This window comes from Zootermopsis nevadensis, unplaced genomic scaffold (assembly GCF_977971745.1).
Source record: "Zootermopsis nevadensis isolate Lab colony 2312 unplaced genomic scaffold, Znev_1.0 Znev_ptg000011l, whole genome shotgun sequence".
Lineage (NCBI taxonomy): Eukaryota > Metazoa > Arthropoda > Insecta > Blattodea > Termopsidae > Zootermopsis > Zootermopsis nevadensis.
This window is the reverse complement of record NW_028259143.1, coordinates 1,629,226-1,654,003: the sequence shown is the minus strand read 5'-3', so window position 1 is coordinate 1,654,003 and position 24,778 is coordinate 1,629,226. Positions and strand designations below refer to the sequence as shown.

The following is a 24,778-nucleotide window of genomic DNA, read 5'->3' as shown; positions in this document are numbered from 1 at the left end:
CTGAGCTCAATTTAGGTATAATGTATTGAATATATGAAGAATTCTGTCTTCTGGGTTGTTGCGCTGTGCAGACTGGTCGATGTTAACCAATGTTTCAGAGATACTGCTTCTGTCATCAGGGCAGTATGACCTCTGAAACGTTGGTTGACATCGACCAGACTATACAGTGCAACAACCCAGAAGACAGAAATCTTCATACTCACGGCTGTGAAACCCTCAAATCTTATATCGAATATATGTTTTACAGTTTAAGTTATTGTCAATTTGTAGCCCAAGAAATTTAGTCGTTTCTGCCACTATAATTGTTTTATTCTCACACACTTTACGTAGATTAAACATCTTTGGTGGAGTATGTTATTAACATGATTAGGTTTAGAAAGAGTAAAAGTTGTAGTTCTTTGAAATTATGCATGTGATAATTTAAAAGTTACGTAATGTAGCGAGTAGCGCGGTTAGAGGAAGGAACAACAATGGGAAGGTCATTTCCTGCGTTCTTGTGACAATGTCGGAACTATGTCGCGACTAAATTGGTATTATGGATAAACAATGTAAGTTTGTTACATGGTTTCCACGGTAATTTTTGGTAGTAAAAACGTAGTTTGAGAGTTAGATAACATTTTGGTGAACAATAAAGTTGTCTAATTACTGCAGAAGAAGAATGTTTTGGAAAATCACAGGTTTGTGATAAGGAATATTTATTTTTGAAGATTAAGCATCAGTGTTGGCGAATGTTGCAGTTCTTCGGTTTATAAAAAGTACAAGTTGTAGTTTTGGATTTTGAACTTCAAAAACTTTGAAAATTTTAGTGCCATGGTAATGACGGTAAAAATATTGTAAATTGTCTTGAGGTTAACACGGTAAGCAGAGAATATAAAGACGAATATGGACTACATTTCATGGTGACCGGAGAAGAATTACGTTGGTGAAAGTACGGGTTTATATGTTGTTCCCTTTAGAAGGCTCTGAAAGCATTTTTACCGTTGAATTTGTCTGTGATATCAAGCTCTGAAGTAGAATGTGTAGCTGTTTATCATATTAATATAAATTTACAGAGTTTTGTTAATATGTGGTTTTATGGTGACATGATTTTCGATGTTTTTCACACTGCGAAATATTCAGTTCTGTTTTTCCGTGAAACAGTACAGAATTTGACAGTAAAAGTTTGTAGATAACTTGCGTTGTCAATAGGGTTATGTTGCACGTTGTGTATACATATTTCGTAAATTTAAGAATATTTTTCTGTCATACCATTGACATAGGACACATCAATAACATGTGTCTGTAAAATTATGTACATTTAAAATCTCGGTTAAAACTAAGTAACAGGAAGTACTGCATTACAATAACATTCTCCATAGAAGCACATACACAGTGTGTCAACATATTTCATGAAGTGTAAGGCGTGTGTATTAGCTACCGAGTAGAATGTATGGTGCATTAGAAATAACCAAAGCTTTCTTGTGAAATGTGATTTTTTCAAATTTCCTAATTTGTTTTTGTAAGTTATTGAGCAGTCTGATTCTTATTGAGCTACAAGAAGGTGGGAGTTAACCTTCACTAATGAGTTCTTGCAGACGTACGAGATGGAGTTTGTTCCAGAAGTATGTAACAGAATCAGAGGTAGGAAATCCTTGTTGTTGAGGTAGGAGTTTATGACTAATCTGTTTACTGTAGATATGTCAAGGTTAGTTACTCTAAGTGCTAATGGGAGATTCAGAGAAGGTTCTTAAACATTTTTTTTTCATTTAACCTGCAATAATTTTTGCATGTCTTAAGGCCGCTGAGATCATAAACTCCTGTGTCATCAACAGGGATTTCCTACCTCTGATTCTGTTATATCTTTTTTGGTATGAACTCCAACTTGTGTCTGCAAGGAGAACTCAGAAGTGAAGGTTACCTTCCACCTTCTCGTTGCACCTGTCCGCAAGGTCTAGGTCTGAACACTTCCGCAGACTCTGTGAAGTCCAACACAAACTACTGTTAATTTTAATGTTATTTGGGATGGTAGTTAGGTGTTAATGAGTTGATGGTCATAAGGAGTACCTAATTAACCACAAGTCCCATAAAACTGGAAAGTGTAGAATGTAGAGCCATGGTCTTGCACCTGTAGCAATTACATAAAGTTTTGTTTTCCATAGGAATATGCCATTGCTTTCAAGTACATTCCCTATTATCTCAGAGATAGTATAGAGATGGGTGTGGTTCTTGAGGAAACTCTTTAATCATATATTTTGTGTATCTTTCACATTCTCAGTGTGTGAAAAGACAAAAGTTGGAAGAAACTGAAACAGATGAGAAAATTTCTGTTAATGAATACAGTTTTTGATGTCCATGTTATCGAAGTTGATCATTATTGTTAACACATGTTAATGTTAAAATTATTTATGAAAAATTTGTAACAGTATTTTGATTAATTTCTGTTTTAGATATGTACCTTAAGAATGTGTAATTGCATGTCTGTTTAAGTTGTAATTTAAGTTCTTTTGTTGCAGATACTTCAAACAAAGATTATGCACGGTGATAGAATAGACCAAGCATGCGCCATGTTGTCATCACATTGTGAATTGAACGATGTGATTCAGCAGAAATGCAGCCATTACTCTTTTGGAGATGAATGTATTGATGACATTGAGTCAGACCCTACAAGCCCAGTACTGTCTGACTCAAATTCTAATATTCTGAGCATTGATACAGAACATCAGAGTTTTCAGAGCATCTCCAAAACAGACCATGATAATAGTTCTCTGCATACAATGGGAGATATTCCATCAGACTCTTTTCAAGTCATTTTAAATTCTCCTTCTGAGCAGAATCCAGTATTTTCAAGTAGTGAAATGCTGTCGCAGCACAGTGGCGTACAGCTTCATGAAGCATGTGATACTTCTAGTCAACCAGTCATGAGAGATTCTGAAGCATTAAATGGAATAAACGGAGAATTAATTTTGTCCTCAATGAAACACGTGGCTTTACAACAAAATAATGACCTGAAAAAGATCAATGGATTTGCACAATCCCATATTAATCGAGATAAAAGTAAATCTTTTTCCAAATGTAAACTGTCATTGCCACAAAATGACGTGTCAAGACTACCAGACTTTCCGCTAAAGTTCAAGTCTTATGATATTTCATTAGATACAATTCAGAGCCAATCTATAACAACTATTTCTTCAGGTATAAAATCGAAAGATTCAGGTATGCCGAGATCAGTGAGGTGTGTGAGGTTGCGCAGCGGTAGAAAGCGGTATGAGCAAGTCCCAAGTAAAGTTGCAGAATACATTAGAAGAATTAAGGAAGAGTGTAAGAAAGGAAAATTTCCAAAGTCATGTATCATTTCTAAAGAAAGTGTACACACAGATGAATTCAGTGATGCCAGTGTTGAGAATAACCTAGAGGCATTGATAGAAACATTGATAAAAAAAGTAAGGGATCTTAAATTTGAAGTAAACGCCAAAGACAAATTTATTTCAGAATTACAAGATTATATTACTAAACTGCTAAATAAATGTGCAGAAGCTGAAAACAGAACTGATGAAATGAGATTTAAGGTGTGTCATCCTTCGTCGAAATTTCGTACTTGGGACCAAAAAAAGAACCGTATTTTTCCAAAAGCAGAGAGTTTAAAGCGTGGTAGTAAAAATCAATTTATATCAGCATACAAAAGAACATTATGTATGAGGGCAGCTGATGAATCACTACCCGTTGACATAAATGATTTGTTTTTGAGGAGAACTAGTAATGTTGAAACCACATCAATGGCTCAGTTTAATGAAGAGGATATAAGGCATAATTTAACTTTGAATCCTGTTGTGACATTGTATAGCGGTTCGGTAAGATTAGATAAAAGAGTGGAGCCCCTTTCGGAGATCTCAAGTGCAAAAACTACAGAAGACTCACTTGAGCAGGAATTGTCTTTGTTCAGTAGAATGGTAAGAGGAAGATCAAATTCAGAAAGGATGTCTGTTGCACACTCGAGCAATGTGTCTGCAGATGAGCATTCAGGCAGTGCGACGAGTCCCGATCAGAAATATGTGTGTCGATGTACAGGAAATGCTGTTAGACCACGAGATATGTGTGATCCCGGAACGTCACGTGCGGACGCGTGTGAGTTCTGCCTTTCACGGTTGAAACAGTTCGAGAAAATGCCAGTGGTCTCTGAAATAAAGATTCCTGAGAGCATAAATGGCGAAGAAAGACTGTTGCGAACGAAGTCGTTAGAACAGAGTGGATCGAGGAGCCTACGTAGTAATTCTTTTGAAAAGGTATTTATAACATTTTTTTTGTAATCTAGTAAAATCCTTACTCAGACCTTACACTTAAATGAGATTTGAGGTTCTCATGGCAGTGAAGATGTTGATCTTCTGAGTTGTAATGCTATGTGGATCTCTAGGCAGATGACCACATTAACATTTGCACTAAAAGTTTCCTTCTGTGTACATACATTTACGTTACTGTAATTAGTGTATTCAACATCTATACAGTTATTATTTTGTCTTTTTGCGTATATACATTTAAAATAGCTTCAAAGTAATTTTAATTTGTATGCTTCTGCCAGCATCGCTGTAGTGACAAAATACAGTGTTTTGAGCTGTCATCTGAAATTGCTTAGAACGTCACATTGACGTAAAATGACTCAAAATTATCTCTGTTCAAACATTTGTTTTATTTTGAGTAAAATAAGATTTTTTTAGAGGGACACTAGGATAACCTGTATAGGTAGATTGATGAATCTCGGTGATGTGAAACTTGGTCAAAGGCTCCGTTACTGAAAGGATATTTGTCGGAGAGAAGCCAACATTCTGCTTAAAAGTTTTGATCTTTTTGTTGCAAAGTGGGGCTCATGTTCTGAATTTCAAAATATAATATTTCATTCATGAGCAAAAATTCTGAATGAACACTTTACTGCAGATGGAAGAGGGTTATATGAATGCCAGGTTTCCATAAATAGGCCCATTAAGTTAAATATGTAATATTTTCCAACTGAAATATCCTTCAGCACTATATTGACATAATTTTTGTCATTCTGTGAACTTGGAAACAAAAATGTCTTGTGTCCTCTTATTCTTATCTGGGGATGATTAATTGTTAAAAGTTTTGTTACCTGCTGAAGTAATACTTGAACATTTATTTTTAGGTTTCAAGATGGCAAGAATTCTTACCGCCATCCTCTGAATTAATTGAACCAAGCCGGTACGAAAATTTCGATTGTCACAGCAGTGGACGTAAGACGTCCGAACAGAATTTCACGCAGGAGTTTGCCACAGTAATTCCAAGGCCTCTTAATATCGATTCATGCGAATGTTGGAACCCAGATGTGGAGCAGTCTAGTATTCCGTTAGGACCTCGTGATCAGAAACCAAAAAATACATTCCAAGATTTCCGTGTACCACCATTGGAACTTGGAAGTTTGGTAGATGGTGATGATGCCATTGACAGTGATATCAATGGTGATAATAACACATACACTAGCAGTGTGACTGCTATACCAGTCGAAGAGGGAATGTGTAAAACTAATTTAGATTTTTCTACCGAAGAAAATTTGAGTTCCGGTCACCAGGATATAAGCGAAAGTACTACGTATTCATCCAGCACGTATGCGACTTCTGATTTTCAAGCAAGTAAAACACAAAACCATGTGGAATTTTCCAGTAATAATGTGGACCCACATTTAATAAAGGCTTGTGTTACGGATTCTCAACAAGAACCGAAGACTTATGGAAGAAAGTCACAAAGAATGCAGTATAATAATGTACAGCGTCTAAAGGATGGCGCTGCTGGGAAAATAATGAACCAGAGCAATATTCAGAATGATTCGTTGCCAGCGTCATCAGCAACTTCTACATCATACAGAAGTATACAACGGTACAAGGCAACCAGAGAAGTCAAACTCACGTCAGCACAGCAGTATTGTGAAGGAAAGTCTAGCCAACCTGCTGAAACAAATGATTGTGGTACTGGTGACTTTCCTGACCATGTAAAAGAGCAGAAATCCTCAGATCATCATGCTGGATCACATGTATGGAGAAGAATATTATTGGGCATGGCTTTGAGACGTTGTTTATCAGATTTATTGAATACTGAAATTTGTCGTGGTAAATTTCATGTTTCTCACAAATTTTCAAAGGAAGTTGTGGCACCAGGATATCCCTTTCATCACAGTTCTACGGGGAATGAAAACATCGCAGGAGAGAATGGCAGTAGAAACATCTCTCATACGGATACTTACGTAAATTTTACCTCCGTGTCGAGTGACGTCGAATGTGAAGTAAAGAGAACTATTTCAACTGACAAAGTTGTAAGCAGTGTTGTAGAAGATTTGGGTCCAAAGGAATCAGTTTCTGGCAGGTACATATAATAAATTTATATTTATTATCAATAAGTTACAACGTGGAGAGTCGCGGTAAATCGTACTGATGCTCATTTTACTTTAAATTCTTCTGGTGTGAATAGGGATATCACTTCAAACTAATGAGTTATAATTATGTAATTTAACTTTTTTTTTTTACGTTTGTAGTATTGTAGATGTCCGTTACTTAAAATTTATCAAATGTAACATTAGAAATGCATGTGTCATGTCGGTGCTTTTCATCATACAAGAAAATTTTGTATATCAGATTTCTAAATGAGTCTGTATTCTGTTATTATAAACATTACAAGTTTACATATTGTGATTTACCAGAAATTTAAGTCACCAATATAAATATTTATTCATCTACTATCTATGATCCAACTTCTTGTGTTCTTAGCAGTGCTTGTCACTACATGAACTGTTTTACATTAATTCTTTATACTTTCTTTCGTTTCAGCAGGACGAGTGATGTGAATTCTACTGTCATCCATGAAGACTGGTCTTTGGAAAATGTAAGTCGCTCACTTAAAAATCAAATATTATTTATAAAAACAGGATACTGGAGTGATTTTTACATTGTGCTGTGATTTGTGTTTGCAGGTGACTTTCGATTTCATGGAGTATCTTCATCTATTTTATCAGTTTGCTGAAGAGTTGAAAGTAAGATCGGAGACTCTTTTAAATAGTCTGCCTGCGCAAAAGAAACCTAGTTCCTGAGTAACTGCACAAATTGATACTGTAGAATATGTGATGTGTAGGATTTGAGGTTTTTACAGTGGTGAGTATGAAGATGGCTGTCTTCTGGGCTGTACCTCTGTGTAGTCTGGTACTTTACCTGAGATTCAAAAGTCCTTGCCTCATTGCCCTGATGATGGAGGCAGCAAGGATTTCTGAAACTTTGGTAATCTTCTACCAAATTACATAGCGCTACAACACAGAAGACAACTATCGTTGCAAGCCATCACCCAGTGATGGAGGCGGCAAGGATCTCTGAAACATTGGAAAACTTCTACCAGACCACAGGGTGCTACAACCAAGAAGATGGTCATCTTTGTGCTGTTTAAATTTATTTATTTATGTGTTATTAAAATGTATGGAATATGATGTCTATATGTATGTGAAGTGTTTTGTTGAACATTACTTTCTCAGGTGGATATATTTAAATGTGCTCACTGAAATGCCATAACAGCTCAAAATCATATTTTATTAAAAAATACGTTATTTATACTTTGTTATATTTTGTTAGTCTTGGTATTTTATTTAAACATGTTTGTCACAAATTATGACAAAAATCATTGATAAGCAATGTTGTTATGGGATTGCTGGATCGTGTACAGTTCAGTTGCTGGTTGACTGGAATATATGGTCAATACATCTAATCCATGAGAGTTCTCTCTCTGTTAGGTTAAAATCATTTGGACCAGAAATCTTGTATGAGTGATGTTACAGAGATTCAGTAACTCTGAAATATAATTTTTATTATATAATTGTTAATATACATCCTGCGCCGTAGCCGCGCAGTCTGAGGCATCATGCCAACCCAGCATCGTGAGGAGGTACAATGAGTAGCGTAATCCGGTCAGGAAAGCTAGCAATGGCTGGGGGTTCGTCGTGCTGACCACACGTCAGCCTATATCTGGTTGGATGATCGTTCACCTCTGATTAGGCATGTGGACGTGAGGCCAGCAGTCAAAGTAGTCGGCTTTGGCTCTCTGGAGCTGCTACGCCACGGATTTATTTGTTTAATTTAATTGTTAATATACACAAATCAGTTTGTTTAACATATTCATTTTGTAACTCTGCAACAATTTTTAAATACTTTTTTTTTAACTTGTTGGAGAATGTGACGTTCTTACCTTCAACTATTTCAGAGGTCGAAATACATTTCATTTTACGACCATTTTCCATATAATTATATTTCAGATGGCTAGGGCATTACACAGTCACATTTACTGCAAACCATTTTTGATAATGGGATACCATGAGGGCTTTTACATCTATGAAGCTGTAGTTCTACTATTTGAAGTTGTGATTGGTGGTGAGGATAATCAGCATTAGTCTTATGTTGTAACACATGTGGACTAGTAGGTACTGACATTTTAGAGGAAAATACTACCTCCAGCTGTAGGGCTGAAACATCATCTACATAGTTCACACTGGCATTTACAACCCAGAAGACATCATCCACGTTGTTGCTACATTCAATATATTATGGCATTTAAAGGCAAAGACAGAATCAAAACTACATTTCATAGAAATGGATTTTTGGAGACCTTCTGCCAAGATTTTTAGGATGGACAAAATTTGGAGTACGCTGATTAAGGAAAAAATGAATATATAAAATTATATTGAAGATTTTATAAAAACCGAGCAGTTAAAATGGTATGGACATGTAAAAGGGATGACAGGCTCCCTAAGAAGGTATTAGAGTGGTATCCAGAATGAAGAGGGGAAAACCTAATATTACTTGAATGCAAGGAATATCAAAAATGATATGGGAGATAGGGTTGGAAGAAGGTGACAGGGAAAAATGGAAGAAGACAATCAATGAATAGAAACACTATTTAAATATTCTGTTTGAAATGAGCGCCGGAAGATGTCCACGACATTGTAAAACCTATTAAATAAATAAACTTGTTAATAAATCAAACTACAGGAACGGAGAGGAGAAGAACCAATTCTCTTGTTGGTACATCATTAAAAATGTTGAACGCCAGTTGGATGTATACTACCGCCACTGCTGGCAACACCATGAATTACTCAAATTGAAAGAGAATTTTCGATTATTTCTGCGAGATTTAGAAAGCAGAGCCTCGAGTATCAGAGGCTAATTTGCTTTTGTTCCAAGGGTCTGTACAGAATTATTGTGTGATGGATTTTTGCTAGCAAATTACGCTAGCACATTTTTCAAACAAAATGGTAAATAATGTTGAATATATTGCATCTTACTTTAAACACACGGATAACTCTTTCCAAGTTAGATGTTTGCACGATTCTTTATGAATAGTCTTCATAGAGATAAAACATACCTTGATTTTGATGAATTTATATCAGCTATAAAATGAATTCCAAATTGTAAACATTTAGATTTATTACTGTTTGAAGACTTTCGTATTATTCTGTGATAGTGTATTACTGCAGTAAGATTTTCGTGCAAGACTCATACTTTGTTCTTTTGATCTAGCATTTAGTACAGTATAAAAGTTATGGGATACGTTTCTGGTTTTAAAATGACAGTTAAAATAACCATATATTACTTTATAAACTAACATAACTAACAAATGCTTTTTTAATGGCAGTTAACCTTACTTTGATTAATACGTACTCCACAACGTTATATGTCACATTGGCTCTAAGGTGGGTGTAGTGTGTTGTGTTTTACTTGGAATTTGTTCGTTATCTGGTTTGTCATGGGCATTTAATTTTAATATTTTTAGTTCTGATAATTGAGCTATAAGAATGTGTAGCATTCATGAAGTAATAGTTTTATAACTATGTAATTTATATTTGTGTTAGAAACAAGTGTTTTATGTGTGTTACATGACATGTACAAAATCCTTGGCTTGGGCCAATGAAGGAAGTGTGGAATATAAATAAATTCTATTCTCTTCTGTTCAGTATTTAAAACAATCACCTAAAGAGGTGCTAAGTGAGGTTGATTTCTGTGTTTCATAGAAACATAAGACATTTGCGAGGTTCACTACATGTGTACTAAATGTGTATTTAGCTTGTCATTACATTAACTGTGGTAGTCACAGTGGTATTTGAATTTATACGAATTTTGCTATTTCCAGGTAATACTAATCATGTAACAATGGCTTCTTCGCGTAAAAGGCTTCTTTTTGGTGTGCAGAACTTTTCTCTGGTAAAAATAATTACCCTTTTGGCTTGATGAATGGAACAAATCATGGAGGTAGCCGAGCTGTTAAATCAGCTTGAATCAAATCAACCTGAAATTGTAGAAGAAAGCAAGGATACGTTTCGTGAAATCTTCCTTGGTAGTAAGTACTTTTAAATTTTAAATTAAGAGTTAACCCTGTGATGAATATGCATGAACATTTGTAATGTAAGCAGAAGTGACCAAACTAGGATACATGCACATATATTCAAGGCGCCTCTCATGTGCTGGTATCTTTAGATACTGGGATGAGATTGTATGTGAAATGTTATTGTTATGAAATTAATTAAATATGGCCATCTGTCACGCCCTGTTTGTGGCAAGTAAGGAAATACATGGAAACTGCTACTGAGAACATTTGTGAAATTTTTCCCTTTTTGGATCCATATGTAAGTCATTTATTGCTGAGCAAATATTACTATTACATATGAAAGACTTCACCATATTTCATTCCAGCCAAAGAATCATGGCTTGTGAATGGTCTGTGTGACTACTACCTATCAACTAGCTCATCAAGGACGGTTGAAATATTGGTGGGTGTTCGTGAGCCTCATGATAGGTACCTTTTTGACAGGTGAGTAACCTTGAAGTTGTCAGCTGCAAAGGCATTTATAGTTTACTAGGTTATATCCTTGACCTAAAACAGTGGTTCTGCATCTCTTTTGAAACACGCTCTTAGTTGCTTATCAGACCATTCTGTTTGTCTGTGTGGGCTGGTTTCACTTTTCTCTGTTTGAGACACATTTTCAAGGAAGTATCATAAATTAAAAGCCATTTATTATACCATCTCTCCCAGAATATTATGCCCCATTGCTTTCTCAGCTTTTGGTGAACGAATAAATCATATTAATTCTCAGTTATGATTAGATCATTTTAAACTTCTGGATTTTCAGAAGGGACTGAAGAATGGTTAAAACTGCAACGTAAACATCAGTTTGGGTGATTTCTCATCATGCGTTCTTTGCTTGTTATGACAAAATATAATTTAAGATGATCTGCGTGCCTGCACATTTCAGCTCAACTGCTGGATGGATTATGATAAAATTTGTTACGAACATTATACTATTGGAGACCATCCCAAACTCTTACTTTTTAATTTCCTGTGATTGGTTATAACAATATTGCTTACCTATGAACTTTTGACAATGAGCCGGGATAGCTAAGTCAGTATAGTGACTAACTACGGGCTGGACGGCCGGGGTTCGATCCCCGACGGGGGCAGGGGATTTTTCCTCTAGCCTCTGCGTCCAGACCGGCTCTGGGGCCCACCCAGCCTCCTCTACTATGGGTACCGGGGTCCTTTCCCGGGGGTAAAGCCGGCCGGGGCGTGATGCTGACCACTCACCCCCATCTAGTGCTGAGGTCAAGGAAGAGAGGAGCTACACCTCCACTCACCCCAAGCGCCTATACAGCACATAGCGGGACAAACTTTATGAACTTCTGACAAGGGAATGATACTACCCCCATTTTAGTACAGTTTCCTGAAATGATGTAATATCTTTAAAAAAATATGCACTGTTTGATCAGGTAATTTTTTCTTTGAGGAATGTAAAATTACTTGGAAGCTGAATCAAATCTATATTTACCTTTTAGAACTCCTGGTACTAGGAATTTTAAATTTAGTATGGAGATGGGTGGTTATGTTCTTTAACCCTTCTGCTCGAAGGGATGTGGTTTTGAAGTACCAACACATTTTTTACCTTTTATGGAAGAAAGGTTCTCGTTAAAGTGTTTGCTTTATAGTGTTCTGATTTGTTTTGTAACTTGTACCATAGAGTAGATTTATTTGTCAATTGAAAACTGACTTAACCGGAATCCTTCATATAATTGATATTCATAACTCTTTTCTGCTTAGTTGAAAATGTAATGATTCTAGATTAAAGGCTGGAGTAAAGCACTGAAACCAATTCTTCCATAGGTTGTCGGATTTACTGAAAGGTTCATCAAAACTTCAAGGACTGACATTGCTAGGTCATGTCGTGAGAAGGCATCCAGCATGGATTTACAAAATTGGTCAGCATACCCTTCTTAAGGAATTGCTGAAGTTACTGAAGGTACGTACTTACGGCGATGTACATGCTTATGTTTCCGGACTTACGTGAAATATGTAGCTTTCTGAGATTTGAGGTTTTCACAGCGAGGAATGTCTCTTGTAGACTTCTGGGTTTTGATGCTATGTGTCTTGTAGGTGGCTACCAATTTTTCAGAGAACTGCGTCACCTCCAGTGTCGGGGTAAAGTGATTTTTTTTACCTTGGATAGAGGTAACGTATTCCCTCAAAACGTTGGTGACCACATACAAGACTTTTTGGCTCTGAAGATGATCAACATGTTGGTTTCATTTCTCACATTTCTTACTCATCATTCTGATGATGGAAGCTGCCTCAGAAATGTCGGTCAGATTTTATCAGACTATATGGCACAAAATCCCAGAAGACAGTCATCATCACACTTACCACTGTGAGAACCAGAAGTCTCATCTATCAGTCGGTATAGTGGCTGGCTATGGACTTGACGACCGGGGTTTGATCTCCGACGGGGGCAGAGGATTTTTCCTCTAGCCTGTGTCCAGACTGGTTCTGGGGCCCACCCAGCCTCCTGTCCGACAGGTACCGGGATCGTTTCCCGGGGGTAAAGCTCGGCCGAGGTTATGAATGAGTAGGAGCTATACCTTCTCTCCCCGCAAGCGCCTACATGGCACATAGTGGTACAGCTTTACTTTTATTTCATCAGTTCTAATAGTTGATTTTTCCAGAAATGGCTGAATTGTGTTTGACTTCTTAAGAACATTTCTTCATTTGCAGATATTATTGATTTAAAATATATGTCTAAGAAAACATGATAATTGTATAATATTAAATGTCATTACAATTCTGTAGGTATTGGGTCGTGTGGTCTATTGTGGTTGTTTGCCATCTCTTCTTTGGTCTTCTTGACCTCTTACTGCTTATTACTGTTTCTTGTCCTATTATTTTTCATTATTATTGCTTGAATAAGTACGGTATCGTTAAGTGTTTCTGATTTTCAGGCAGAGACTGATATTCTACCTCTTATGAGTGCTCTCCTCGTGTTAATTGTTCTTCTTCCGATGATTCCTGCTTTAATTGGAAGCTACCTTCAAGATATCTTTGAAGTATTCAGGTATCATATTATTTTTATTATAGTCAGTGAAAGTACAGCCACTGCAAGTAACAAGTAGCATAAAATAAAAGAAACTCCTGTTAGGTTTTTGTCAGGGTCGCAGGAGCATTGCGATGTCTCTCATGAATTGGCTGTTACTTAACGTTGATATTGCCGTATACGTTTCTGGTAGCCAAGCCGAACAGGTTTATTGTAATTCGGTTATGTACATAACTTTTATCGATCGTGTCAATAATTTTTATCTAAGTTATTGGGTCATAAATGTCTTCAGGAAAATTTGTGTCTGTTCTTGCAACCAATTTTTTTTTTATAATGCTGACATTTATAATAGTTAAATTAATATAGGAAGCTGGACTTTAATTAATACATCATAAAACTGGCGTTTGTGGTACTGTGCGAGACCTCATTACCTAATCTCGTCGTTTCAGCCGTCTCGCTGCGTGGAACACCAACAATCCTAACAAGTTGCCGGAGGTGCATCTTTTACACCTGCAGGTGGGGTTGTATACTCTGTTTCATCGCTTATATGGGATGTATCCTTGCAATTTCCTCTCGTACCTGCGTAATGAATACGGCCAGTGGGAGAACCTCGGCATATTTAGTCATACGATAAAGGTAAGTCTTCATCTTGAAATGCTATTTGTAGTATTTAATATGCATGCAGTGTTTTCTCCTCTTGAATGTTGGGAAATCAACATCTGGCGTAATATTCTTGACCGTGATTGCTGATCGCTGATGATTTAATTGGTGAACATGCCTGTACCAGAAAGGTTATCCTCAAACATAACACGCACCTTGATTTTTGAGGAAACATTTTTATAGAGGTACATGTAGTATTTGAGTAAACGTGATAATGTTTTTTGACGTAAATACGTCTATATGGAAGGGTCATTCGGCAAAAACTGCGTTAGTTACGAAGATGTGTAAGATGCAGCGCCGAGTTACCTTTAAACGTTCATTCCTCAGGAATGGTAAGAGTAAGGGTAATGTAACCCGTATGTAAAATGATCAGTAAATAAGGACCCCTAAGAATCTGCAATGTATTTTATTGTAATTATAATTGTTTATACATTTATTGTAATTTTAATGAACCAATGTGTACAATTTTTAATGCATCTGGCGCGTTAAGCGCCCACCTCTCGAAAACCGTAAGAGATGTATCCGGACATATTTCATACGAAATACGTATTACCTCTTGAGCTTTCCATATCTGTTTTCAGATTTTACATATCACAAAATGTTTAGGTTCTACAAACATTTATTTATACGAATAAAGGCGCATCACACTTCACGCTACTCCTGCGATTGTGTGTAGCGTCATACTATGTAGAGCTAGGAAGATGGATGACATTGAAGCTAAAAGAGTTCGATGATGATAATTTAAATACAAAGTCGTATTTACGTCAGATTCTCCAGAACCGTGGTTCCACTGTCAATTTTTTTTCTTATTATGTTTCAGCAACTTTCCAGGAGTACAGTTAATGAAAATTAAACTGCAACTGAAAGATGTCTTTATTACAAAGTGTTTGTTTTCTTCTTGCCGTTATTCTGACGCATATCTTAGAAGCTTGCAACGTTATGAATTGAAATGGCTTTGTGTTTTTTCCAGCCAATGTTGGACACGGTTAAAATGCATCCTCTTCTAGTGACAGCCTCCAAAGATGCAGAAATTGCTACTTCCAGGCATGTATTTATTACATCTGTGTTGAATGGTGTCATAAATTATGTAGTAGCATTGTGTTTTGACATTTTTTTGTTGTCTTTATTTGTTGGACACGCTTCCTTTATGCGGATAAAATGCACACTGACTATAACTTTATGTACCGATCACAGAAAATTGTAGTTACGTTAACTGTGCCCGTGAAACAGAAGTTCTAGTTCATCTCGTTTCCTCTTGCGTTTTGTATTTCATCTGCCACTGGATATTGGCGACTAACACAGTATCTGTCATTCGGGCTAATATATACCTGGTTTAAATGCAGATGGATAAAGATGGAGCACCATGATGTGATTTTGGAATGTGCAAAATTTGCTGCATTGGATGCTATGGAGAGACCTTGGGAAGAAGTCGGCCATCAAGGCCTCCCGCCATCATTATGGCCACGCTACAGTTTGGAACATGGCAGCCTAGGTAATGTCAGACTTTTGTATTCTTCACTGTAAAGAACTTGGCCGCTACCATATGCCTACATGTTGTCCACAGAATCCACTGATCCGGCTAAATTAATTTAATCGGTGCGTCAAAGCAGCTGAGGCCTTGTGACCCCCACTACTACCGGACTCCCCTCTCTCGGCTTACACATCGCGCATTTGGGTGCCACTGCTACTCGTGCGATCTTTAGTCTGGTAGACATTGACTGATGTTTTAGGCAATGTCCTACATGAGCGATAACAAGCGAGCTACCCGAGATGCATAAGTGGGATAATGTTAGTATAGCGTCAAAGAATAAAATGTGTTTAATTTTTGCAAACAAGCTGTAATCTGCTGTTGATGCAGATATTCGTTAGTAAATCGCATCTGATTTTTCTGAGTTCCAAAGTAAATACTAATTTTATATTGTCTGTTACTTTTTAGAGTCAGCATATCAACATCAAATTAAAGGAAATGCAACCCTTAATCTCACAAACAGCCAGATGATGCAGAAGGAAGATTGGAGCCCCAGTGTGTTCTGTGGTATTGTAACACCGCCACCCCAAGAATCTGTTCCTACCTCCATACCACAGACTCCAAATTCACAGGTGAATTTTTGTTGTAAAATTCTTTTACCAATTTATTTCTCACGAGTCGATTTTCATTCTGTAGTGATTGATTTTGGCGATGTCCAGCTCTGTTTTTTCCCCCCTAACATGAAGTACTTCTTCATGCATATTCTATAGTAATCTTGGAACTTGTATTCATAATTTTATAGCGCTATGATTCTTGAAGTTTTTTGCAGACTTCTGTTTACTTTATGTTCACATTTTTCTTTAAAATTGTGACCAATTTTTTTCCCCCTTCAAGGGCTACATTATGAGTGCTTCCTTGCCGCACCAAGAAGGTTCATCCCCTCCAGAAGCAGCTATTGAAGCCACACCAGAAACAACTCCCATAAAGGTACAAACGTAAAATGTTATTTCTTCTTTTCTTAATATAAAAACCGTATTTGAGTAATGTGTATTATTATAACTGCCGGAATAGGGATATAAAAACAGTCTTGTAGTGCGTTATGTACCGTTTTGGTAACACTTTTTGATTTAATTTGTGAGAGTGTGTATGTTCATGGCATTTCAAACTTGTAAATTTAAAAATGTGAGCGTGCCCAGGCTTCCAGGGATCAGCGTCAAGTTTTGATTCTTACGATGCATCTTGTAAAGTTAATATGTTGCGACATATTTTTATAGTCGTGTTTTCCTAAAGGATATGAGGCATTTGGGACGACACCCTCCAGTAAACTCGAGCGTACCACGAGCTCTCACATCCTTCAGCAGCGGTAAGTGGGCAGGAGTTACATCTGGCAGTTCGACACCCACTCAGTCTCAGCCCTCGTCCCCAATGAAGAAGGAGCCGTCACCTTTCCGGTTCCCTCCGGAAGGCAACATTTCTTCCAAGTCAGCATTTGAGCAGCTGCGTCGGGATTCTATACCGTCGGCTTTTGAACGGCGTGACTCTTTGTTCTCGCAGAAAATACAAAGGGTGCAGCAGGATCGAGTTCAGGTTAATGGATTACTTTGCAAGTCTCATAATTCTTTGCTGCTGTAACATCTTCTATGGCTCTCCAGTCCGTATTCGGTCCATGGCCTCCTCAATTCTCCTCTTCCATTTGGTCCTCTGTTAGGTCCGTCTGTCCGAGGCTTTGATTGATGCTGTAACTACCTGTTCTTTTTTTCTGTATTCTTGTGTAGAAACTATTCTTCCCACTTACTTCATTGGTATGTGCGTAGGTATGCTAATTATTTAGAATTATATGTTTATATATTAATGTATTTTTGAGGATGTGGGCCGTAAAAAATATGCGGAAATGAAGAGATTGGCGCAAGATAGGCGAAAATGGAGGACCGCATCAAACCTGTCGAAAAACTGATGACAAACAAAAAAAACATTTATGTTTTGTGATATTAATAGACCCGCGAGGAGTATTATGGGTATTGGGAGTGGTGTGAATGAATGATGATTTTAAAGGAAAAAGAATTTGAAACAGCAAATCTCAGTTTTTGCTTGTCTGCGTTAAAATGAAATAATTGAAATAATCAGACTGCCTTGTGACGCTGCTTAACAAGTATTTTTCTGTATTGTCCTTGTAGAAACTTTGAACATATATGATCATTTTTTATTCTGGATGTATAAGTGCACTTCTGCATTGCAGGTGATAGATGCTTTAGCAGGTGATAAACAGTCAACGTTGAATCTTCGGTCCAAGACGTCATCTGGGGTACAGCCTACTAGTCCTCTCCGTAGCATTGCAAACGAAACGAGCATACCCAATAGTCCTGTACACATGGAACCTACTGCCCCAGTTCCAGGAGGAAAGGAATGGTTCGTTGCCAGGCCTGTGCCAGAAAAGAATGGATTTATATTTGATTCTGCTGATATGACTGGAACGTCATCGCATGCTGATACCTCGCAAGAAGATCAAGAAGTTTTGGAAATTGTGAGGCAGGGAGAGCAATGGAGTATAGACACACAACCGAAACAGATGGTAAGAAAATTAAATATAATTGGTGTACATAACTCCTTTTGTTCAGTGGAATTCATTCAGGGTGTTTGAAATGCTTTTAATTGTCTCCACTTAGGAGTTACAGGAACTAATTGTTGTATTTATTGAGTGTCTGTTATGTGGAATTGTTCATTTCAGAGTACTTTGTCATCATCACAGAGGCAGTGTGATAGCGTACTTCAGGAGATCAACCCCCCTCATGTGGATGATTATGAAGAATGCCAACAAGAGAGTGGTTCTCCTTGCATGTCAGGTGGTCTCCACATTCCCACTAGCCGTTCAATGAGAGAATTTGCTCGTCGGGTTCATCAGCAGCATCGCCAACGCTTTTACAGTCAGTGCACATTGGATACAAAGGGATCAGGTTTATCTGATTTCAGCGCCGGTAGCAGCCCCGGCGAGGGTTCTGCCCTTTTCCACCAGGCTCATGTTCGTCGAGCAAATTCCTACCCTGAAATGAAGAAGAGTCCAGTACTACCAGGAGCTGATGCAAATATTGGTAAAAGTTTAGATGAAAGAGAAGAACTGGAAGCATCAGAAGGCATATTAATTAATCTTGGTGGTAACAAGCATCTTTATACAGTCAATGGAAGTGAAGATAAAATTGCAAAAATGTCTCATGATTCAAAGAAACAGATGTCAACTGCAAGCACACAGACAGTAGATCATTGGAGTCCACTGCCATATGAGCATTTGTTCTTGGGAGCCTTTCCTCCAGTAGAACATGCTCAGAACCAAAATGGAGATGTGAAACCAAGCGTAGAACCAAGTCCGATTCAAGTGTTTCATCACAATGAATTATTTACAAGGTGTTCTCCATATGACATGCTGGACATGTACATTGAAACTGCTGTTCAAGGTCATGCTAGGGATGACAAAGATGCCAAGAAATCAAAAATTCAAGGTGAGTTTCTTTATACATTCGCGTCAGCGTGGTTTTATAATTCGGTAAAATTTTTAATTTAATTTTTTCATGTTTCATATTTGTCCATGTTTCCTTTCCTTTTCTTTTGGTTCCCTCAGTTGTCCTAAATTGTACTGAGTTCTATTTAAAATGATATGAAAAACTGTAATTGCAGTCGACTGTCTCATTTCTGAAGAGAGATGTTTACGAAGGGAGACTGTCGTGCATTTTGGTCATTACTTCATTTTGCAAGTGAATCGAAAGGTTTGACTGTCCTTCACTAGTGTAAATAAACTATCACAAATTTTAAATTATAAAAAGCTATTGCCTTTGACCATAATTCTCATATAGTGCAGAAAAAACATCCAGTTATAAAAATATTCATATGTAATCAACATTTGAATTTTTTCAGGCTTGGAGGCCGATTTAAAGACGGTGAACGAACAAGTAACATTGCTTAATATCCAGTTGCAGTTTGAAAGGCACAGAAGAGAAGCTCATGCCGAGAGAAACCGAAGACTGCTTGGAAAGTCTAGATCAAATAGAGCATTAGAGGAACATAATTCTGCCCTGGTTAGTTTGTTTGTTGATTTCAGAGATGGTTTTATTTTAAAGTACTATCACATTATGGAAGACTGGAAGGGTAATATTAAAATGGATCTTACAAAAAAATAGGATATGAGGGTATAGACTGGATTCATGTGGCTCAGAAATAGGGACTTGATTATCGTGATAGTAATTTACTCACACTGTACGCCATGATATGAATAGGTGTCTTCATGAGTGTTTAAAGGTAGTGTAGTTATTAGTATTTACCCAAGTAGGGAAAGATTGTCGTGGTGGTGGGGCTCGAGTACCTCAGTGACCCCAACAGCTACTGGTAGGGCCTCCCTAGCCAGATTGGTCGAGGGGGAGAGGTCAAACTAAGAGTGATACCCTGGTCCTCCAGGTTGGGGGTTGGTCGCAAGGCTAACAACCTTGCACCGTAAAAAGGAAGATGTTTCGAAACATCGATCAAAGCCTCGGACAGACAGACCTAACAGAGGACCGAATGGAAGAGGATAAATGAGGAGGCCGTGGACTGAATACGGACCGGAGAGCCATAGAAGAAGAAGAAGAAGTTCAGTCAATTTCATGTCTGACTGGATGACTGGGGTTCGATCCCTGGCAGAGGCATGGAATTTTTCTTTTAGCCTCTGTATTTAGCCTGGTTGTAGGGTGCACCCAGCCTCTTGTCAAATGGGTACTGGGGTTCCCTTCTATGTGGGTAAAGTGTAGCTGGTGTGTGATGCTGATTGCTCACCGCTATCTAGTGGTGAGGTCAGGAATGAGCATGAGCTGTGCCTCTTCATGGCGTGTAATGGGACAGATTTAATTTCCTTTATAGTTTTCACTGAAGAAAAAAATGTGATTATAAACAAGAAAGGGTTGGAACTTATGACATCTTTTCCGTAAATCTAACAGAAGCATTTTTGTTTTTATCTGAACTTGTTTGTTGTTTTATTTAGCGTGATCAGTTGAGTCTGCTTCAGAAGGACATCGAGAACTTGCACAATGAACGTGAAAAGAAAAAGAAGGAACTACATGTAACAGAACAGCAGTTACAAGAAAACGTTAATTCTTGGCAAAATCAGGTGCGTTTAATGTAATAAATTGCCCGTATCGAATCACTTCCAGTTTCATAATAGCTTCCGGGTACGTTTTTGCTTAAATGTATATGTTTTTGTTATAGACGTGAGAGGTTTAAGTATGCTGTGTTTGTTACAGTGTAATACTCTTCAGAAAGACAAAAAAGATCTTAGGAGTAAAAATGAATTATTAGAACAAGAACTGAAGCAAGCGAAGGAAAAGGTGGCAGCTGTTACAAAGGTAATTTTAATTTATCTGATAAACCATGCACATTTAATTTGCATCTTACATTGCATTGAAACACAATGGGTAATCAGGACTTCAAACCACATTTATAACAGTGTTTATTATATTTATATGCTCCGTATTATTTGCGTAGGAATTACAGACGGTGCAATCAAAGTTATTTGAAGTTGAAAATGAAATGCAGCAAGCAATAGCTCAGGCGAGCGCTGGAGAACAGTTACGTGGGGATATGGAACAGTTACAGAAGGAGCTTATTCTGATGGGAGAGCTTCAGCAGAAGTACAGAGATCATTTCTCTCAGTTACCACTCCTCAGGCATTATGAAGATGAAGTGTCACATTTGCAAGACTCTTACTGCGAAGAAATCAAAGGTTTTATTTTAATGTTTGCTTATGGCCTCGTAGTGTCACTTGAGTTTAAAAGATATTTTGTTTAAAACTGTCGTGGACATTTTGCCCTATGACTGCTAGAGTTCCACTTTGTAACTTACATATCTGATAATGGGGTTCACAGTGGCCGTGCGGTCTGAGGCATGGGCCTTGTGCCACTTGGTCGCTGGGACCGTGGGTTCGAATCCCACTCAAGCCATGGATGTTTGTCCGTGTTTTTCTGTGTTGTGCTGTCCTGTGTACAGGTAGAGGCCTTGCGACGGGCCGATCCCTCATCCAAGGAGTCCCACCGAAAGCCTATAGATCAAGCCAACGAAAAGTTGGGACCCGCAGTGCTTGGGCACTTGAAGAATGTGTCGGTCCCAGTATCCCAGTTCCCCCAGTATATCTGATAATTAAGTAATTAGCCTATTTCTGCAAAAAAACATTGTAATGAACCTTCTGTGGATTAGTCACCTACAAAGTGTTTGTATTTTGATGTTTTTGCCATGCAGATGAACAGCTGGAAATCATTTTCTGAAAGTCTTTTCGGTAGATTTAACATCATATTACCACAGTTGCGTGTAACGTAAGTTAAGAAGAGATCCTAGGAGAATTAAAAATAAAATGTTCATAATTGATAAATTTGCAGACATATAGAAATCCTTATATTATAGTGTTAAACAGGAGCCTGCATTACAAAGTGTGGTCCATAATTACGAAAGAAGCGTAAGATATTTCATTATTATCAAGAGTTGCAGATTATATTTTGCCAAACTGATTTGAAGTTGTGTAAGATGCTGTAGCATCTCTCTTATTAGTACATGTTTTGTTGTCTGTAGGAATTAACGAGATGTTAGAAGCAAGGAACTCAGCTCTGGAAGCTGCAAAAGCTCGAATTTCTGAACTGGAATCTGTGATGACACGACGAGACATGATTATTGCCGATCAGAAACGGGTCTTGAAACAGGTGAAGGAAGAATATCAAGAAAAACTGGAGGTACGTAATATTTTTATGGGTTAATTTCATGCTTGCAAGTTTTGCTGCACTGGCTGGGACAATATTAGTGCTTAAAATGTTTACTCTTTTCCCTATCACAATTGTGTGTCCTTTACAGCGAAGAAAGTTCGGTGATATGAAAAATTACAGTGCCAGAACAAAGTCAATCCTATGTCATGTTTTTCTCATTAAAACAGTCAGTTGAAAGCAAGTATCAGACCAGTCGCTCCATCACACAAAGACTGGAAAGTCACATATTGGAACTGCATCATCAGTTGGAGTTGGCAGAGAACGCTAGCAAGGGGAAAAGTACGAGGTCACCAGATAGCAGTGCAGCCCAGGAAGTCAGTGTCAGTTCTGCAGGGTCAGCAGACAAGTCAGCAGCACCATCCAGTTTTAGCCCTCGTAGCTCACCATTATCAGAGTCCCTCACTTCAACTGAAGGTCCTCTTTCAGGAATTTTGAGTGGCGAGGGTGTGGAAATGAAGAATTTACAGGTAAGTTCAAATCAGTGTAGAACAAAAAACATTAACATTTCTTCTTGTGCAGAATTTATCGTAAATATAAATGTTGTTATGGGAAACTGGCTTTATTAATATGTTGGAGGTGTTTTAATTTGTCAAGTGTATTTTTTCTGTATTCCAAGACGGTAAACTATCTGATCATAGAACATGAACTACACTACTGCACCGTCAACCCAGAAGATGGTTCATTCCACATTTTAGAGGAACTGAAATTTATCTGTTGGCAAAAGATTCCGAAAGTATCATAGCATATTTACGAATTATGTTTATTTGCATAATTTTCTGTCTGTAATTTGATCAAGAAATTATTTCTGCCATGCTTCATTTCCCCATCATCAGGGCAGTTGCCCAAATGATGGAGGCAATAATCTCTGAAACATCATACTCATCGCTGTGAGAGTCAGAAATCTCATAGCTCTACATATTTTTATCTGCAGGTGATAGTGGATCAACAAGAACACGCTTCAACAGATCAACGGCAACAGCCAGGAACATCACAACAGTCGACCAATATGGACATGACAGCTGCAGGTAACAGTACACCAGGGGATGAAAGCTGAAGAGAACGAGAACCAGTCACAGCCAAGGTGAGTATGGAGCGCTACCCACCGGAGCCACCGGAAAGCTCGAGCTTTGATCTGGGCTACATAATATTGCGTATTATCTGGCAAGTCTAGTTTTGAAGTTTCATGGGTAATACGGCGAAACGGTTTTCAGAATTCAGCCTAGCTGCTTCTGATATCCAGGGCATTTTGTTTTCATAAGTGCAAGAAATGAAAAAGCTTTACAAATATTTTTCATATGCCAGCTGAAGTGTGGGCCTTTAATCTCCTTAAGGTGCTCAAGCCATATATTTATGTAAGCTAGAACAGATTTTGTCACCAAATAAAAAAAAATTATCATTGTAATAATATGTAGAAATATGGTTTTTGTTTGGTAACAAGTGTAAAAACATTGTTCAATAAATTTTAAAACTGTAATCAGCCTGGAATTATTGATCATCTGTCAGCTTGTTCAATTCACAGTGTCATATTTGATGGATAAATTTCAATATTTAGCAGTGTGATTAATCTGTTTGTCGGGTTCGTTGTGCAGTACGAGCATAAATAGCAAACAAATGTTATTTGTTATGATTTTAATATGCTGAATATATGGTTTCGCACTGTCATCTTTTAATATTCTGGCATGAAATATGTAATTTGCAAGTGCTCAGTGTTACATTAATACTCATGAAAGTTTACTCTGTCTCCATTGCTTGATCCCAAAGTCAGACTCAGTTGTATTTTTCAGGTATTGTACCAATTTGTAGCGCATATATCCATTATTTTGTACGAATGAATGGTTTAGCCTGTGTAGTTATGTTGAAAGATACGCAGTTTGTTCTATGTTCCGCGAAGCTATAATTCTGAATCAAATCATAGCATTATTATGTTGTTGTGGCTTATGTAATATGTTCAGAATGTGTAACTATTTTACAGTGAAATGTTATTAAATTCTTAAAGCAATTTATTATAAAAACATTAATAAAATATTGTACATAAATTTACCTCCCATAATCAAAACACTTGCAGCTAATGGTTTATGCGGTAGTGCATCTCATTTGCTTGAAGAGTGCACTGGTTGAAGATTTATTGATTCATTTCAATCACTCCAGCCGGCGCAGTGGCCTCGCGGTCTGAGGCGTTGTCCTTGCGCGCCTGGCCGCTGCGACCGTGGGTTCGAGTCCCACTGAAGGCATGGATGTTTGTCCGCGTCTCCTCTTCCAGTCTGGTGGGTAAAGACTGGGCACGGAAGGCAAGGCGAAATCACCGTGGTACTTTCGCGAGAAAACCCCATAGACGATGATGAAGAAGAAGAATCACTCCAGTTTGTGCTGGTGTGCTTCCCTTCCTATTTATAATTTTCCTGACATCTCCATATATTTAATTTAATTGTGAAGCTAACTGTCTTCTGGGATGTTGCACCATGTAGTCTCATAGAGACTGACTGACGTTTTGGAGGTGCTTACTGCCTCTGAAATGTCAGTCTC

At 37.7% G+C, this 24,778-nt stretch overlaps 2 protein-coding genes across 9 annotated transcripts; both read left to right on the top strand.

The window, feature by feature from the left end:
- Positions 1–352: 352 nt before the first annotated feature.
- Positions 353–7,573, top strand: LOC110828008 (uncharacterized). 8 transcript variants are annotated; one of them, XM_087347022.1, is made up of 5 exons: positions 353–548; positions 2,493–4,259; positions 5,132–6,342; positions 6,804–6,858; positions 6,947–7,573. In XM_087347022.1, the coding sequence occupies exons 2-5, from the start codon at positions 2,511–2,513 to the stop codon at positions 7,061–7,063; spliced, it is 3,132 nt and encodes a 1,043-aa protein (XP_087203148.1). In that variant the 5' UTR covers positions 353–548; positions 2,493–2,510; the 3' UTR covers positions 7,064–7,573. The 8 variants fall into 8 exon arrangements, with proteins under 8 accessions (XP_087203148.1, XP_087203146.1, XP_087203149.1 ...); XM_087347020.1 differs by having other exon boundaries at positions 542–677; XM_087347023.1 differs by lacking the exon at positions 353–548 and adding an exon at positions 843–928.
- A 1,543-nt stretch (positions 7,574–9,116) lies between these two features.
- On the top strand, positions 9,117–24,254 carry Tsc1 (tuberous sclerosis 1 protein hamartin). Its single transcript, XM_022060237.2, has 20 exons — positions 9,117–9,265; positions 10,141–10,347; positions 10,701–10,818; positions 12,163–12,298; positions 13,272–13,384; positions 13,813–13,999; positions 14,994–15,067; positions 15,367–15,515; positions 15,960–16,123; positions 16,386–16,478; positions 16,782–17,078; positions 17,728–18,060; positions 18,217–18,982; positions 19,395–19,555; positions 20,491–20,616; positions 20,750–20,851; positions 20,991–21,228; positions 22,068–22,225; positions 22,423–22,722; positions 23,187–24,254. Exons 2-20 carry the CDS (start codon positions 10,242–10,244, stop codon positions 23,307–23,309), a joined length of 3,744 nt encoding a protein of 1,247 aa, XP_021915929.1. The 5' UTR covers positions 9,117–9,265; positions 10,141–10,241; the 3' UTR covers positions 23,310–24,254.
- The last annotated feature ends 524 nt before the right edge of the window (positions 24,255–24,778 follow it).

What these genes read in the sequence shown, in the direction of transcription:
- LOC110828008 (XM_087347016.1), top strand. Translation starts at nt 1,065, where the DNA reads ATGTGGTTTTATGGTGACATGATTTTCGATGTTTTTCACACTGCGAAA. An exon ending in TACAGAATTTGACAGTAAAA is followed by an intron (nt 1,161 to 2,492) that starts GTTTGTAGATAA and finishes CTTTTGTTGCAG; the next exon opens with ATACTTCAAACAAAGATTAT. An exon ending in AAGGAATCAGTTTCTGGCAG is followed by an intron (nt 6,343 to 6,803) that starts GTACATATAATA and finishes CTTTCGTTTCAG; the next exon opens with CAGGACGAGTGATGTGAATT.
- Tsc1 (XM_022060237.2), top strand. Translation starts at nt 10,242, where the DNA reads ATGGAACAAATCATGGAGGTAGCCGAGCTGTTAAATCAGCTTGAATCA. An exon ending in AGGAACATAATTCTGCCCTG is followed by an intron (nt 19,556 to 20,490) that starts GTTAGTTTGTTT and finishes TGTTTTATTTAG; the next exon opens with CGTGATCAGTTGAGTCTGCT. An exon ending in AATATCAAGAAAAACTGGAG is followed by an intron (nt 22,226 to 22,422) that starts GTACGTAATATT and finishes TCATTAAAACAG; the next exon opens with TCAGTTGAAAGCAAGTATCA.